This window comes from Brachyhypopomus gauderio, unplaced genomic scaffold (assembly GCF_052324685.1).
Source record: "Brachyhypopomus gauderio isolate BG-103 unplaced genomic scaffold, BGAUD_0.2 sc431, whole genome shotgun sequence".
Lineage (NCBI taxonomy): Eukaryota > Metazoa > Chordata > Actinopteri > Gymnotiformes > Hypopomidae > Brachyhypopomus > Brachyhypopomus gauderio.
Genome location: NW_027507252.1, coordinates 45001 through 63362, shown reverse-complemented (window position 1 = coordinate 63362; position 18362 = coordinate 45001). Strand labels below are relative to the sequence as shown.

Below are 18362 nucleotides of genomic sequence, written 5' to 3'. Positions count from 1 at the left end.
TATAAAGTGCGTCTGTTAATTTGTCCCTCAGCCTCATTTTTCATTCCACAGTGTTTTCCGTTGCCCCGCCTCCCTCTGGCCCCAATGTGCTTTACAATCCAGCCAATTACTTTTGCAGCCGGCAAGACTCCAGGGATCCGGAACATACACGGCCTCAAGGTAAGAGTCCCGGCGATCGTCCCGGCCACGCTCCCCGCCATCGCCTCGTGCCACGTCCCACTTATTAAAGTGTCAATTGAAGTGGAGACACTTGCACTCTTGACCTCGCCGTCTTGTCTCCGCCTCCGTCCCACCGCCCGCTGTAGCGCTGAAGGTGTGGTTTGGGTGACATCTCCGCCCGCTGTAGCGCTGAAGGTGTGGTTTGGGTGACATCTCCGCCCCCCCGTCGCTCACCGCTGTGCACTTCGCCGGCCGTCCCCCCACACACACACACACACCACACGCACACCTTCCTGATCGCGGCAGGATGTCTGTACATGACACACTGCAGCTCTGCAACTTTAACCAGCCACTTTTATCCTTTGTCATAAATGTGCTGATTTTGTTTCCCTGTGAAATTGGCCTTCTGTTGAACAAGTTCCAGTCAAAATCTAGCACTGATGTTTAACTCTTTGTAATCTTTTTTTGTGTGTCCTTTGTTTTAATCTAAAGTTAATTGGCTTGAAACGGGGGAGAAGCAGTATACATTTAAATGAGGTCTTCATGGGTACTAATTAAGAACAGAATGGCTGCTGTGCTGGACTACCCACCATGACCTAAAGACCTCAATTAAGCTAGTTATTTTTAGTCACTTTCTTTTTCTTTCCCTCTTTCTTCTTTATCGGTCCCAGTAGGTGAGATGTACATCTAACAACAAGTAGCCTTGTTAATTTCCCTTTTGAATGACAAATAAAGGGCACCATGTTGATTTGTAATTATTCTCCATATATATATATATATATATATATATATATATATATATATATATATATATATATATATATATATATATATAATGTGAATACACAGATGTTCCTGAAGTTATATTTAATTTCACAAAGTAAATAGATTGACCCCTTTCCCCAAGCCTTTCTTATGCCCCCCCCACACACACAATCTCATTCTCTCACACTCTCTCTCTCTCTCTCTCTCTCTCTCATTCTTTCATTTCCTTTTCTGTCTCTATAACTCTCTTTGCCCTCCCCATTTTCTCTCTCTCTCTCTCTCTCTCTCTCTCTCTCACACACACACACATGCTCGAAGGCCACTCCGGTTAACCTTGTCGTTGTAGTGTGGGGCTTGCTGTCACGCTGCGGGTTGATTAGCTGAAGGTGCTGACGGTCTTTGTCTGCCCGCAGGTGAACACGCGTTCCGGGTCCCTCCAGCAGCCGTGGGCCCTCCCCTGCTGATTCTCTGCCCAACAACAGGTGAGCCTGCCTGGGTCAACGCTTGCCAAGGCCAGGCTGGCATGGAGGAAAGGACCGAAAATATTCCAGCCAGAGGCTCTCAAAAGCAGTGACATCAATGTCACCAAAGATATCAAATGAAAATCACAGTAAAAACTCTTTGAGCTGCTGTACAGAAGTATAGAGGAGCATTTTGAAGCCATTCAGTCCCATTCAGTGACATAGTTTGATGAGGACAGTAGAGGGCATCAAGGCGACTTACGCAGTCTATAGAAATGTTTGGCCAAAATTCATTGTGTAGGTCTGTAGGCAGGCCAGTCTGCTCCAGGCATTGGTGCCGCTCTAGAGACCGGCATGCATCAAACAAGCTGGGACTCGCTTTAACTACGACAAGGCCAAGTGGCTCTGTGTTATGGTCTAACTGTGCCGCCGTCTGTCTTCATGCTAGGAGACTGTATCAGGCGTGCACTTGTGCCTCCGTCAGTTAAGCAACCTGGTATTGAGTTACTCATGGAGGTTCAGATGAGATGCACCAAACTGTCCTTTCAAGACCGATAGCGAATAAAGCTGCTACATTTACACAACACCATGTCATGTTGAAATGTCCTTGAAATGTTGAGTCAAAGCATAACCCTCATGCATTCGGTGTATGAAAGAAATATTTAAGATTTGTTTTTTGCTTTTCACAAGCTTAAAGAAGTCGTCAGCAGAGCTGAAGAAGATCCTGACCAATGGCCAGGTACTGACGTGCACAGACACTCTACAGAACTTCCACATGAGATTGTTGTCTTGCATGAAGTTGGCGCTGTTCTCTCTCTCTCTCTCTCTCTCTCTCTCTCTCTCTCTCTCTCTCTCTCTCTCTCTCTCTCTCTCTCTAACTCTTCGTTGTCACACCATGTAATCTGGAACTCGCTTTTTCACGTTTTCCTCTCCCTGTTGTGTTCTCGTACCCTGGAGTGCGGTTCCTGTTGGTCGGTGCTTGACATCACATGCATGGGTGCGCATCACTAGATTCCCATTGATTACGTCTCAAAACCCTTTTCACTGCAGTCCCTTTGAGATCTTTATCTTGGCCGAGCCGAGCAATGACCACGTTCGTTTATTACAGTGTCTCATTCGGTTGGCAACACTCCAACCCCTCTCCCTGGGCCACCCCACTGCTCCATGTCCCTACTCCACCCCCTGCTCCGCCCACTGCTGGCTCCATGGCTGGTCTGCCACGGAGCCGTGAGGGTGTCCGATGACAATTAAGTGAATCAAGCCCCATGTGACACCTGTATCATGCACAACTAATGGAGCTGTGGCCTCCAACCCACCCACCCACACACACCACACACACACACACACACACACACACACACACACACACACACACACACACACACACACACACACCTGCTCTCTGTCTCGCTCATGCACACTTAAGTCTAATCAATGGACCAGCATCGGAGTGAATGCCATATTTCCCTGTTAAAATGAGGCTTGACTGCAGGATATTGACTTTGTTTGATACTTAGCAGCAGGAGGCAATACTTATCTATAAATAACATTGGGTGTAAGGATGCATGCATGGCCTGCTGTATAGAACTTACTGGTGTTACCATAGAGAACTGATACTTTATTGAATACATTTGATCCAGTTCTCTGTAAATGGTCACGCATTGCTTCAAGAGATTGGGATGTATCTCATAAGCCTGTTCTACTGAGCTTTGTGCCCATTTATCTTTGCTTTATTGAGTGTCTGCCAGGCCTGGCTTGGTCCTTCAGGTCTCTGCTAGAGACCTTAAGTCATTTCATATCCTTTGCAGTTATGTTACTACAATCTTGCCACCCTCTGAAGTATCTGGGATGCTTAAGGTCAAGGAATATTCTAATGTACCAGAGCGTGTGAACTGTATAATATAGTCAAACTATATATAAAAATATTAAAGTTTGTGAACAACCCAAATATGGTCATTGTTTAAAAAATTTACTAATCTTATGAAATGAACATCCAAATCTGAATTTGTAAAGCAGACTTTCCAAATAAGGGACAGACAGAAGAAAGATTACTTTTATTGAATAAATAATGAAAAAATGTTATTTCTCAAAAAAAAAAAAAAAAACAACCAAGTCTGCTCATTCCTTGGTAGTTTTGCTGGAATGTTTTGGGTCATTGTCTTGGTGCCTAATCCATTTCCGTCCCGGCTTCAACTCATTTGACTGGTGGCAGGAGATTCTGGTCAACAATTTGTTGATGGTCCTGGGAATTGATGGTTCCTGGATAATATGGAGTTGTCCAGGTCCAGAGGCAGAAACAACAGGCCCAGACCTTCACGTTTCCACCACCATGCTTCACTGTTGGGAGGAAGTTCTTCTCTTTATATGCAGTGTTGACTTTTCTCCAACCATGGGCAGTGGCGCCTGTGATTGTGGCCAGATAGTTCAATTTTGGACACATCTGTCCAGAGAATGGACTTCCAGAAAGCCTCTGGCTTGTCCAAGTGCTCTCTGGTAAAGTTTAAGTGGGCAACTTCTTCTTCTGTTCTTCTTTGAGAGTAGAGGCTTCCTTCTCCCATGAATGCCATGTATATTGATTTTTTGCCTGATTGTAGACGCATGTACATTTATCCCAGATGCTGCCAGAGAGTTCTGAAACTCTGGCAGTGATGTTTGGGTTTGCCTTTACCTGAATTTTTCTGGTGCTTCTTGGTGGAAGTTTTTGATGGCCGTCCACCTCTGGGCAGAGTTGCAGAGATGCTGAGTGTCCTCCATTTGTAATTGATTTGTCTTCCCGTCAATGGATGGAGCTGGAATCTTTTGGTGATGGTCTTGTAACTTTTCCCAGACTGATGGGCTGTCACCACCTTCTTCCTGATGCCCTTGGATGTCTCTTCTCCTCTCTGTGTTGTTGATCTCTGTGCTTTATGCCTCTGCTTGACCGTGGTTTGGTTGGTTTCTTCTCCCCTTTTAATCAGTGTGGCTCAAATCATTTCCAAAGAATGTCTCATTTGATAGGTCTGCTTTATTACTTGAGCACTCACACGTGTTTCACCTGAGTCTTTTACCTAATTGTCTTTACTAATGCAGCTGTGGTTTATTTACTTATACACATGCTCTGATTCCATGTTTCATGTAGTCTGCTGGCAACTCACACATTTCTCTCAAAACACATAAATGGAATTGATGAACATTAACCTGCCATTTCATATACAAACCGGTGATGATAAAATAAAAGAATCATGATAAAACAAAATCAACAGAAATATATATAGAATGCAAGTCTGGCTGCTGCTGACATTTGTTCAAACAAACAACTAATATATATATATAGCTCCCTCATGTCAGCAGCGGCCAGACTCGTATTACAATTTTGACAGCTATTATCAAAGTCGAATAAGACGACACAGTTAAACAAATCGTTGTTCGCCTCTCCATCACTCCCTCCCCCAGACTTGTCCTTTTATAAATTGGACAGCAAATGTTGTTATTGATCCTGCTCCTGTTCCACTGCTCAACTTGAAATGACCTGAGAGCCAGACCCCCTTGTTTATGGTGTCCTGCAGCAGATCTCCTCCCCCAAACACTTCTGTCCCCCAGTGACATCTTTATGTTTTATGCCTGTGTGTCCTCTCTCTCTCTGTCTCTCTGTTTCTCTCTCCGTTTCTCATTTTCTGTCTCTTCTTTAAGATAAATGAAAAAGACATCCAGTACCAGGAGCAGCTGGGCCATGGAAACGGAGGCACAGTATACAAGTGAGTGCTCGTCTTTACCTTGGGCTTTAATTGGGCCCGTCGGGCGCCTCCCTCTTCACTGGCCTTTCCATTCATTACTGCAAAATGGAGACTGCGGATCCAGTGTAAACGAAGCAAAAAAGGTCGCACACTGGATCTTGTTTTGTTACGTTTTCTCATCTCATGGTAATATTTCTCCCTCACGCTCCACAGTCGCTCAATACCCCAACGTGCACCCAGCCTGCTTGGAGCCTGGGACAAGGCGACCGGGGCTCGGAAGATTATTTATTTTATAAAGTGAAGGTTGCCAAATGTGGGCAATATTGATTTTGACTTTGAGGGATGGAATTGATTCAGTTTGACTCCTCTGAAGCCGGTTTCTATTACCTGAATGATCTATTGGTACCAAACAACTATAGTGACGTGAGAGCACGATGCCTGCGTTCACGCACACGTGCACACACACATTCTGTCTCACTTCACCCAGTACTTATCCGCTATCTGCCAAAACACTGCATTGAGTTTGAATATCTAGATAAATATGGATTCTTTCAATTATCTGAAAGCCAAGCAAATTAGTGGGTGGATATAAAGACTTGCCATTCATTTGAGTAGATGAATGTGAAAACAAACTACATTAGCTATTGTTTCTGTTTTGTTTGGTTTATATATATATATAAATGAATAAGGTAGAAATTTGAAGTGTAATGCATTGAGATAATTTTTGTCCAGTTCTGAGTGTGGTGTCGGGACAGGTCCTGTTCTGAATGCGGCCTATAAGGACAGGTCGGTTTATGTTCGCAGTGCATGTCCTGTTCAGAGTGCAGTGTTGAGGACAGGAGGTTTGCTTTGCTTGCTATCAGTAATATTTTCTGAAAATATCCTTGAAAATGTTCTCTTGAAATGATCAGGAACCATGGTGGAAAATTTATTAATGACATGTCCCCTGGATCAAAAAATAATTAGAGTTGGGGAAACAGCTTCAGGTTGCGAGAAATTATTCTTGTAGGTTTTCTTATATATTTATTTTATGTTTTTATTTGTTTATTTTGTTTATAAAAAGCCAATACTGCAACCCAAACATGTTCCCAGCATGCCGATCTCAGCACAAAATACCCGCTCCCCGGTTTTTGTTCCCATGTGAGAAAGTGCTGAATATAGTTTGCGTTCCATTATTGGCATCTTTTTTGTGTTTTAGGTTTTGTTAACATTTGCGAAGCAGGTAGGCTATTTCTTGACCTGTTTGAAAAACATTTTTCACACGTTAAAAAATCCTGTCGGCCAATCACAATCCTTAGAACCCATTCATCATTTCCTGGCCTGTTAAGAGGAGAGGACCTGATTGGGTCATATTATTAGATGAATTACTCATTTTTAGTATGCTAGGGTTAGCGTTAGTCTCCCTCGGGGAGTATTTGAAAGGTGTTTATCGGCATTGCGCTTGCGAGCACACGTTTGTATTTTGTCACTGTGTGTAAACAGGGTGCGGGTGTGGGTAAAGAACAGTGAAATATGATATCGTGTAATACAGTGTGTCCCATAGGCAAAATCAGGACCGTGTCCCCATTCATCTCAACCACTGTCCTCGGTCACCTTTCACACACACAGACTACCCCCCCCCCCCAGCCCACCCTCGTGCTCTGATTCTTCCTACTTTATGTAAAATACACACCTCTAACCGTCAGGCAGCTGCTGTGGTCCTCAGTGCCTGGGGTATTAGCTTAAATTGCTTTCCTTAAAAAAATATATAAATGTGTGCTTTTTTTTCCTCCATAGGGTGTTCACCTAACCTGCTGGGCCTCCAGGTGTTCTGTTATTATGTGTCAGAGCGTGAGGACTTGATAACCCTGCCTCTTGCTTACATCCACACGTTTACAAAAATAAGGGTACCCAGATTTGCTCCCCCAGGGTATTTAAAACCACATTTCGAAAGGAGACGCGAACCACCTTACTCTGCATTTGATCAAGTGATCACTTGTGTCCTACACGGCCTCATCGTCAAGGTTCCTGGGCCTAGTACCTGGCAACCAGGTGAATGGCTGCTTACCCATGTAGAGGAACCCAGAGTAGCCGGCCACGCAGTGACCATTAAAGCTGGAATGAGCCGGCCGTGAGCCTCGCAGTGACCATTAAAGCTGGAATGCGCCGGCCGTGAGCCCGGCATCGGCTCTTAAACCTGACCGCTGTTTATGAGGATCCCCCGCTCCATCCACTCACAATTACCCAGCACTTATGTGCAGCGTTATTGTTCTGCGGTGTTGACCTGGTAATAGATCAATACGGCCCTCCTGTGCTTTATCGCAGTGGTCCGGCAGGACAGCGTGCTGGTGCTGGCCTTTACAGCCCAGTAAAAGGCTCACAGCTCGGGCTCCTGTGGGTGGGTCAGGAACGGGTGGGGTCAGGAGGGGAGAGGCGTGGTCTTTAGCTGGCCTGCGCAGCACTCTGTGCACACTGAAGGCCTTTTAAAGGCTCTTTTTAGATATGAAGCACCTCGTGAACCTCTGAAGTGGAGCTGGTTCACGTGTGAAGAGTCTAGGTGGGTTGGGGGCGCTGCTTCTTAGAACTAGTGAATACCCCCCCCCCCCCACTCCCAGCCCATTTGAAAATATTAAAATGAAGATCAAAAAGAATTTATCCACATCCTGCTAATGAAATGGTTGAAATATGCGGTGGCTGTTTTTAACCAGTCAGTTAGACCTATAGCATAAATGCATCATTTGCATATGCACACATATGCAATAAAGGGCTAAGATCTGTTACTGTGTCTTTAAGCTATAAGGGAAAGCACAACAGTATTTCTATACAATAGAGCATATAGTTCAATAGGCAACAAACAGTAGGTGTGTGTGTTCAGACTTTCATCTTGTTCATACTTTATCACTGTCCTCTATCTCTCCTTCCTATCTATCCCCTTCTCACTCACCCTGAGGTCACCACCCGGTCAAAGGTCATCCCGGGTGAGAGATGGAGACAGAGGAGGAGAGAGTGTATGGTCTGGTGCCTGTAACCAATACCTGTGTGTGTGTGTGTGTGTGTGTGTGTGTGTGTGTGTGTGTATACGCGTGCGTGTTACGACGACTGCCGTCGAGAGGCCCATGAATACTGCATGGCGGAGCTTTCATTACAGTAGGCTCTGGAGTTTAAATAACAAACTGCATGGAGCCACGTTTACCAGGGTCGGGACCGGTTACCGGCTGTCGCTACGGTTACCTCACCCTGGCCACAGGCCTGGAAGCCTTCAATCATCCCTCCTCTTGGCTAGCCATCAGGGGTCAAAGGTGAAGGACGGAGGACTATATCAAAGTCCCATAAAACAGTCTCTATATAGGTTCTGTGACACTGCTGGCAGGGCAACACTGAAGCTAATGATGTGTCTTTCTTTTCCGCCGTGTTTCTGGAAGGTTCCACCCGTAAACGATCTGAACACTAGACCCGTGCCTGTGTACACACCACTCCACCCGAGCAGTCCTTCTCTCTTCACGTAATAATTACTCCTCCTTTCTTAGATCTTGCGCCTTCATTAAATGGTCCTTTATTTAAAACTACAACCACAACAAAAACTACAAATGCAAAACAATAAAAAACCTGCGTCGCACCTTCATGGACTCGGGGTTGTCATGGATACGCCGACCCCAGGCTCTTTGAAAAAGGGTTTATTCTTGTTGGACCCACGTTAGGACATGTTAGGACTGCTTGTCTATCCTGTGTGGCAACAAAGACAACAACTGGCCTAGTTTTGGATCGTGTTCCCCATCAGGAGTCTTATGAGAAGGGCCTGAATAGTCCCGGCTGTAGTGTGTCCTCCCTGCACTGACGTACTGCTCTGGATCGTGTGTCTCCGGCCTCAGTGAGGGACGCTGGCCGACGCCTCACTTAGAGGTGTCATTAATTAAAGGCCCGTGGCAGGTACCAGGTGTCTGGAGCTGAAACCAGATCGGCTATCACTTCCACATTAATCACTCTCACGCTCACACACATACACACACACACTTATGTGCAAGCATGTCCAAACTGCGTCAGAGAGTAGGAGGAGATAATTGGTAGAAACCCACACAGCCATGTATGGTGGGATGATGGGTACGTGTTGGCTTATATGCATAGGACCATTCTTGTACCTATTAACGTGTCGGGCGTTATGTCTCTCTCTCTCTCTCTGTCTGTCTCTCTCTGTCTGTCTGTCTCTCCTGGTAAGCCGAGCCCTCAGCCCTCCTCTAGTAAGCAGAGCTGCCGGTTGCAGTGGGTGGTGTACAGGCGTCATAATTAAATCATCGCCCCATTGCCGTTTGTTGGGCCCGTAACTGGAGGCGTGTGGCAGGGCTCACGCCGAATCCGACACGGGCCTGACCTGCCTCCAGCTGACCGGCGTTTCGTGGGTCACCGTCTCCTGCGTGATCCTTCCACCCGTGCTCTGACTCCGGCCCCTGCTCCAGACAGAGAGCCCAGGGCAGGTCCCAGACAGATGTAGCGTTGTGATGTTTGGGCTTCAGGAATGGTCCCCCCACCCACAACATGCAGTTACACATTCTGTGAATGAACACTGGGGCTGGGACTGAATTGATTGATTTAGTTGACAATCCAGTTGACAAATTTGCAAGTTTGTCAGGCAGGACAGCAGAATATTTTGAACAAATGTCCCACACTGTCTGTCTCTTATACCATCTCTCTCTCTCTCCCCCCTTCTTTCTGTCTCCTGACAGAGCATATCATCTCCTGGGGAAGAGGGTTCTAGCAGTGAAGGTAAGAAGGACATGAACTTGGAGAGGACGCTTTAGTATCTTTGAGACTGAGGGGGAAAATTGGTCTTAGAGAGTGGGTGCTTAACTTCTCCTGTGTGTGTGTGTGTGTGTGTGTGTGCACACGCCCGTATATGTATGGTGTGCGTGCGTGTGTGCGTGTGCGTGTGTGCATGCGCGGCGTGTGTGTGTGTGTGTGTGTGTATGCTTGCCCGTGTGTCTTCATGTGAGCATACACGTATGTGTTCTCCATGGCAGATGATGATAAATGGCCGTTAGCTCAGTGTTAGTAGCACCGTGCTAATTGAAGGGCACTGGGAGCAAATGTAGCCCTCCGTCTCTTGACGGCTGCTGTTAAACTCACTGGACCCTGTGACCCCGCCATGACCCCAGCTGTCTGAGAGCTGCTTGCTTTCTTTACACTGCTGTCTTTGTCAAGCTGCTCTCTTCATTTTCACTAATAAGTTCTCTCTCTACCTCTCCCTCTCTACCTCTCTCTCTCTCTCTCTCTCTCTCATCTACTCACACACACACACACACACACACCGTCTGTCTCTTTCATCTCTCTCTCACTCTCGTCTGATCTTTGGAGATGATGGTCCTGCTCTCCTCTCGGCCCATGGCTAGGTGATCTCCCTATAATGCCATGGCCCTAAACCCCCTGACTTGCCTGTAATCAATTATTTCCATGGGAGAGTACTGATCTAACCTTAACTAAAGAAGCGTTTTAGCTAATCTGAGGGTACATTACACTTGCTTTCCCTCTCTGTGAGGGTGGTGGGGGTGGGGGGAGTACACCACTTTAGCCCCAGTGTTTTAGCTAATCTGAGGGTACATTACACTTCCCCCTCTGTGAGGGTGGTGGGGGTGGGGGAGTACACCACTTTAGCCCCAGTGTTTTAGCTAATCTGAGGGTACATTACACTTCCCCCTCTGTGAGGGTGGTGGGGGTGGGGGAGTACACCACTTTAGCCCCAGTGTTTTAGCTAATCTGAGGGTACATTACCCTTCCCCCTCTGTGAGGGGGGTGGGGGAGTACACCACTTTAGCCCCAGTGTTTTAGCTAATCTGAGGGTACATTACACTTCCCCCTCTGTGAGGGTGGTGGGGGTGGGAGAGTACACCACTTTAGCCCCAGTGTTTTAGCTAATCTGAGGGTACATTACCCTTCCCCCTCTGTGAGGGTGGTGGGGGTGGGGGAGTACACCACTTTAGCCCCAGTGTTTTAGCTAATCTGAGGGTACATTACCCTTCCCCCTCTGTGAGGGTGGTGGGGGTGGGGGAGTACACCACTTTAGCCCCAGTGTTTTAGCTAATCTGAGGGTACATTACCCTTCCCCCTCTGTGGGGGTGGGGGAGTACACCACTTTAGCCCCAGTGTTTTAGCTAATCTGAGGGTACATTACACTTCCCCCTCTGTGAGGGTGGTGGGGGTGGGGGAGTACACCACTTTAGCCCCAGTGTTTTAGCTAATCTGAGGGTACATTACACTTCCCCCTCTGTGAGGGTGGTGGGGGTGGGGGAGTACACCACTTTAGCCCCAGTGTTTTAGCTAATCTGAGGGTACATTACCCTTCCCCCTCTGTGAGGGTGGTGGGGGTGGGGGAGTACACCACTTTAGCCCCAGTGTTTTAGCTAATCTGAGGGTACATTACCCTTCCCCCTCTGTGAGGGTGGTGGGGGTGGGGGGAGTACACCACTTTAGCCCCAGTGTTTTAGCTAATCTGAGGGTACATTACCCTTCCCCCTCTGTGAGGGTGGTGGGGGTGGGGGAGTACACCACTTTAGCCCCAGTGTTTTAGCTAATCTGAGGGTACATTACCCTTCCCCCTCTGTGAGGGTGGTGGGGGTGGGGGAGTACACCACTTTAGCCCCAGTGTTTTAGCTAATCTGAGGGTACATTACACTTCCCCCTCTGTGAGGGTGGTGGGGGTGGGGGAGTACACCACTTTAGCCCCAGTGTTTTAGCTAATCTGAGGGTACATTACACTTCCCTCTCTGTGAGGGTGGTGGGGGTGGGGGAGTACACCACTTTAGCCCCAGTGTTTTAGCTAATCTGAGGGTACATTACACTTCCCCCTCTGTGAGGGTGGTGGGGGTGGGGGGAGTACACCACTTTAGCCCCAGTGTTTTAGCTAATCTGAGGGTACATTACACTTCCCCCTCTGTGAGGGTGGTGGGGGTGGGGGGAGTACACCACTTTAGCCCCAGTGCAGTCTTCTGCTTCTGCCTCCATCCATGTTTGACCGTCACACTGATGGTGTGGAGAGGGGCTTCTGTGTTAACTGAATTTTGAGTTTTGTGTACTTTTGGTGTGTGTGTGTGTGTGTGTGTGTGTAAGAGAGATGTCATACGTGTCACCTTCTTGTGTCATTTCATAGGTCATTCCTCTTGACATCACAGTGGAGCTGCAGAAACAGATCATGTCTGAACTGGAAATTTTGTATAAGGTCACTCCTCTCTCTCTCCTCTCTCTCTCTCCCTCTCTCTCTCTCTCTCTCTTTCAATCACCGTCTCTCTCTCTCTGTCTTTCTTTCTGGCGAATCTGTGTAATACATTTTGTAATGCTGGCAATATATTCTAAATGGACCTGTATGTTTGACTTAATTTGCAGTGTGACTCTCCGTACATCATAACTTTCTACAGTGCTTTCTTTGTGGAGAACAGAATATCAATATGCACTGAGTTTATGGATGGTGAGTCTTCCTCATTGCGTTGGTGTTGTATAGAGACATATATTATATATAAATGGTGTCCAGCGCGTGAGCTGAACACCATGTATATAACGTGTGTGTGTGTGTGTGTGTGTGTGTGTGTGTGTGTGTGTGTGTGTGTGTGTGTGTGTGTGTGTGTGTGCGTGCATGCATGCAGGTGGTTCTCTGGATGTTTATAGAAGGGTACCTGAGCATGTCCTGGGCCGGATCGCAGTGGCAGTGAGTCTCCCGCTTATCATCTCAACAACATGCTGTTTATGTGGTGTAATTCTGATCTGTGTCCCTAAACTGTATGTAGAGACACACACACACACACACACACACACACACACACACACACACACACACACACACACACACACACACACACACACACACACACACACACACAGGCGAACGTTTCCTTAGACCAACTGTAATGGGGATGTGAATGTTTGTGTAGGTGGTGAAAGGACTGACATATTTGTGGAGCCTGAAGATTTTACACCGAGGTGAGTGAGGAGTCCCGTAGCCTCGCTACAACCGTCGCCTGTGGGCAGCCAGCCAATCACGCGCCAGCCCGCCCGTCCGCTCCACGCGCTGGCCAATCACGCGCCAGCCCGCCCGTCCGCTCATGCGCTGGACACCAGCATGCGTGTGCTACTGAGGTCTGCCCACCTCGGCTGCAGACTGAATAAAGTGATGTTGTCTCTGTGCAGATGTGAAGCCCTCCAACATGTTAGTGAACACGCGGGGCCAAGTCAAACTCTGCGATTTTGGAGTCAGCACACAGGTACATTTTCACTTATTGTGTGTGTGTGTGTGTGTGTGTGTGTGTGTGTGTGTGTGTGTGTGTGTGTGTGTGTGTGTGTGTGTGTGTGTGTGTGCGCATTACCAATCAGATATCCCTTGCCCTGTGAGGCGTGGTCTCTCCGTTCTCTCGCCTGGTTTGCCTGTCAGTCGTGTGTCTCCCCAGGGGAGCCTTATCTTCCCTCCCTAAACCCCTCTCCATCACTCCCTTCCATCTCCCTGCCCTAATTACCATGCTGACCAGTGATGCTGGCTGTGTATTTATGTGTGTGTGTGATGAAGTGTGTGTGTGTGTGTGTGTGTGACAACAATAGCTCAGGCTGAGAGAGTCTGCGTTGTCTTTTCCCATTTCTAATACACAGAGGAGTCTAACAATAAAACCCTATCACTCCACTCGCTCCCCTTTTAATTATTATTCATCATCCTGTCCTTAGAGATGCATCACGCGTCTGACCCACGGTTAAGGTGTGTGTGTGTGCGTGCATGAACGCTTTTTTCCCCTATGCCTAAAGGAAGGGTAGGTCACATCACTCTGTGCGTTGGGCCTCCCCAGCTCTGTCTCTCTCTCACACACACACACACACACCCGTGTATACACACACAGAGCCACCGGGGAACACTCATTATGTTTGCCCTGTCATTGATGGCATGTGCCAGTGTGTCCTGTCTTCCTCTGCATTAACCAGTTCCTGCAGGCTCTCCAGAGAGGGAGAGAGAGGCGGAGCACAGAGAGAGGGCCACTAAAATTACACCAGCCTGACATTTCAATAACACTCAAAAATAACACAGGCCTGCCATGTCAGTAGATTTTCACTGGGCTCCGAGTCCCTCTGAAAGCAGTCTGTCCCCTCAGATTGGAGCCGGGGTCACACACTCCCCTTCCTGTTCTGTATCCTCTCTCTCTCTATACGCCTCAACTACATCAGCGAATGTCACCCTTCAGTGTAATATTCATCATCTTCATCACAGGCACATTCAGCTTAAGCTAAAAGTGACTCCAGGGTGCAGGTCCTGGATCAGCCGCAAAGCCGTGTCTCTGTTACACCATGAGAAAGGACACGTATCTGAGATCAGAAACAGAGCGATGTGTTTTCACTGCTTCACGCTTCCGTCTGATGCACTTGTGTTGTGTGTCAACTCTGCTTTACAGCTGGTGAACTCGATCGCCAAAACCTACGTAGGAACCAACGCTTACATGGCGGTGAGTCAGCTCAGCCTCCACCCTCCCAGCTAGGTATGGCGGTCGGGCCTCGCCGTAAAGGCCTAGAGCGCTCTCGTAAACGCGTCCCGCTGCTCTTCAGAACGAGGACCTTGATGGGTGAAGTGGGCAGTTCACTCCAGATGTCCTGTATATTGGAATCATCTTTTAAAGCAGGCAGGGCTGCCGAGCTGTCTTTCACGTTGACCGAATGAGGAAAGAACGCTCTGGGCTTCATAACAGATGGGAGAGTCAGGACGGGGGGAGTGGACGGTGTAATTAAGCTGGACTTGTGATCATCTCAGTGACGTACATTTGTAAACTTTGGTTTAAAAAAAATTTTTTTAAAGAGTGGAATTTTTTAAATTTATTTTTCATTTATTAATTTTTTTTACACCAAAAGGGCTGCAGAGCCATCACACTCTGTCACACACACACACACACACACACACACACACACACACGCACGCACACACACACGCACGCACACGCACGCACACACACACACACACACACACACACACACACACACACACACACACACACACACACACATATGCACTCACCACTCTCCCTTTGCACTTCATTAGTAGCCCAGTGGGGAGTGTGTGAGTGTGTGTGTAGGTTGGGGGTATTATTTCCAAATGAAACGCTGTCTTGTCCTGTGTGCGGAGGCTCTCTCCCTCAGGTCGCCATTCAGGGAGCAGGTATCTGCTTCGGCTGTAGTGGGGCCAGCGTGCTGGGTGGCACCATGCCCAGCTAGACTGTAGGCCCACAGCTCTGGAGACACATACTGCGCACCGTCTGAGATCACTCAGACCGATAAATGAAGACAGATGTATCGTAGTTTGTCTGTCTTTGAGAGCATATAATTTACTCTCAGTTTGTCTAGGATGGACACACAAGGCCACGTCTCTCAAAAACACACATGCACTCATACATACTTTTAATGACTTACTTGTCATTCAGTACAGTGCCACATGTACTCCACAAATGATATTATGTACTAATATGTGTCCGTGTGTGTGTGTATATATACGTGTTTTTCCGCAGCCTGAGCGAATATCTGGGGAGCAGTATGGCATTCATTCAGACGTATGGAGCGTAGGAATCTCTTTCATGGAGGTAAAGCCCTTTCTTGTGCTGTGATTGAGTACATTCTGCATAAGGACCACAGTGCTGCTAAATGGCCTCTAATGAAGGCACGCAGAAACCCAACTACAGGACCAAACCCACTACAGACAGCGAACGCAGCGGCCGCGTGTGCATGCCTACTCCCCTGGCCCGGTTAAGCCCACCCAGGCCTGTGAACGTGTGCTGTCTCTCCCTGCTGCTGCCTGTGTGTGTGTGTGTGTGTGTGTGTGTGTGTGTGTGTGTGTGTGTGTGTGTGTGTGTGTGTTAGCTAAGAGGTATTAGGAGTCCCTGCAGGCAGCCTGTGCAAACAGATGTTGGCCTGCAGCTATGCATGGATCACACTCAAAATCTCCCACCAACTGTAGTGAAGACACACACACACACACACATTAACCCCTTTGTCTTCTTTTACCTTTGTTTTCTTTCATTTCTTCCCTTTTTCCACCTTCACCACTATTGCAAAAGGCAAAGGAGAAAATGCAGTTGTGGTTGTGTGTTTATGTCAATGAATAATACAATCAAATATAAGTTATGCATATAAGCAAAAGAGAGGCTGGCTGTGTGTGTGTGTGTGTGTGTGTGTGTGTGTGTGTGTGTGTGTGTGTGTGTGTGTGTGTGTGTGTGTGTGTGTGTGTGTGTGTGTGTGAAACACAATCTCAGTTTGGGAGACATTGTGGTTGATCATCGCCAGTCAGCTGGTCAGTGCCATAATTACTGCTGTGTTTTATATGCCTTTATTGCCGTTACTTTCCACACTTGCTGTGTGTGTGTGTGTGTGTGAGAGAGAGAGAGATTTTTGAGATTGCTAGAGTGACGGGGTGTTCATGTGTGTTCATTTGTATCAAATCGTTACCATGAACAGGTTGGACAGGATACATGTTAAAAATACCGTTTCATTTACTGTACTAAATTTGCCATGCTAGTAGTTCTCAACAGTTGTAATGATTTTTAATTTGTTATTGTCAGCAGCTCTGAATGGCTGTGACAATCATCCTGTATTTGTCAATACTGTTGAATATCTTAACAATTATAATAGTCATTGATTGGGGCGCAAAATAAATACATTAACAAATAAATAAATAAATCCGTTCCTTGGACATTTTGTTGAATTCAGCCAGATGGTGCACTTAATTCAGGTCAAGTCTGGTTAAACCGTTCCATTTGGCTAAGATTAAATCTGTCACAGGCGTTATTATTAAGATTTATATATTTGATCAAACTTTGGTCCCCTCCTCTTTTTTCCTCTGTGGTGGATCTGGGCGGGGTCAGTGGGTGGGCGGAGCCCAGTGTCTGCTCTCCTTTGATAAGCTCCCACTGGGGTGAACAGCTCTGTGGCAGGTCTAAGACCCTCCCTTAAGACCCTCCCTTAAGACCCTCCCTTAATCAAGCAGAGGCCTCAGTGTCCCCAGTCAGGGCAGGTTAAGCCCTCAGTTATTCACATCTGCTGAGTAAGTTATACACATCTTACTCCATTACACACATCTGCAGATAAGACCCAGGTTGCATGGGGGGATAAGGGCTCTGCTAACCCTCACCCCCCCCCCCCCCCCCCCCCCCCCCCCCATACAGGTCTGTGTAACAGCTGGTATGCAGTAGGTACATTATCTATCAGCAGAAAACAGGCATCTTGTTTGTTAAGACACATGGGCTGCATAACAGGTGGGACAATAAACAAAAATGCTGTTTAGGTATTTAAATGAGATTCTTTGTCCTATTTTTACATCTTTTTTAACTTGTCTGTAGTGTAGTCTCAAACTGCGTCTGTGTGTGGATCCAGGGGTTTGGGGGGATGGGCTTGTTTAATATCTTTTATCTTTATAATGGCTTTAAGTATTTTTTTTGGTAATTGTCTCTTTTTTGTTTGTCTGTTCCTAGCTGGCCCTTGGACATTTCCCCTACCCTCAGGTGAGTGAGGATCCATCAGTGCAGATTTGTCTGTAAAATCATTGCTTTCATACATTCTCCCATAATCTATCTGTGTGACAAAGTAATTATCTTCCTTCGTTTTGCGATCACATTGCTCCTCTTGGCCATGTTTAGTCTCCGTACAATCCTGTGGTACTAGTAAATTCCTTAGTCCATTCAGTCTGTTTTCAGAATGGCTTTTTTCTCTCTAGTGTACCTAGTGTTGGAACCCTGCTTTGAACTATAATCCCAGTCCCATCAGATGCGGTCTTAGTTTAGGAGGAACTTTACCTTGTTATGATGTTGTGTTGGTGCTACCCAGCGTGGCCCGCTAATTCCTGTTTTGGACACCAAGCAGAAAATTACTGGCAGATGGACGAGCAGAAATATAAAGTTTTGAAGCAAGCAGCAGCCGAAACCTCTGTGTACACTAATGCTGTGGATCTGTAGAAATGTGTCAAACATGCTAAAACTTGGGAGGCCCTCTGGAAATGTGCCCTTTAACAAGGGAAATGTTGACTAATGCTCAATAAATTACTCCCAGCATGCCTGTTGGGTTAATTAGCATATTCAACTAAAGCAGCCACTCAGGACCGCTTATAGAAAACAGGAAGGAACACTCCGAATCCTGTGATCAGTGCCAGGACCTTGAATATTAGAGTGGATGAGATGATTTAAGCACGTGATCCAGTGGAATATGTATCAGCTGTGCAGTCGGACATTTGCATAACAATATTATTATAGTATTTTTGTTTATCTATTGATGAGTGTTACTGCATTTAATCCAATTT

The 18362-nt window shown here is 46.9% G+C and overlaps 1 protein-coding gene across 1 annotated transcript in view; it reads left to right on the top strand.

Annotated features, from left to right (window-relative positions):
• The first annotated feature begins 55 nt into the window (after nucleotides 1-55).
• The window catches only part of map2k5 (mitogen-activated protein kinase kinase 5), a 38569-nt gene continuing 20262 nt past the window's right edge, over nucleotides 56-18362 (top strand). Inside the window, 14 exon segments of the mRNA XM_076996257.1 lie at nucleotides 56-159; nucleotides 1338-1349; nucleotides 1351-1406; nucleotides 2076-2124; nucleotides 5055-5119; nucleotides 9796-9835; nucleotides 12213-12281; nucleotides 12446-12527; nucleotides 12703-12764; nucleotides 12988-13036; nucleotides 13244-13317; nucleotides 14485-14535; nucleotides 15586-15657; nucleotides 17542-17571. Of these exon segments, the coding sequence (XP_076852372.1) occupies nucleotides 85-159; nucleotides 1338-1349; nucleotides 1351-1406; nucleotides 2076-2124; nucleotides 5055-5119; nucleotides 9796-9835; nucleotides 12213-12281; nucleotides 12446-12527; nucleotides 12703-12764; nucleotides 12988-13036; nucleotides 13244-13317; nucleotides 14485-14535; nucleotides 15586-15657; nucleotides 17542-17571 (786 nt within the window). The 5' untranslated portion in view covers nucleotides 56-84.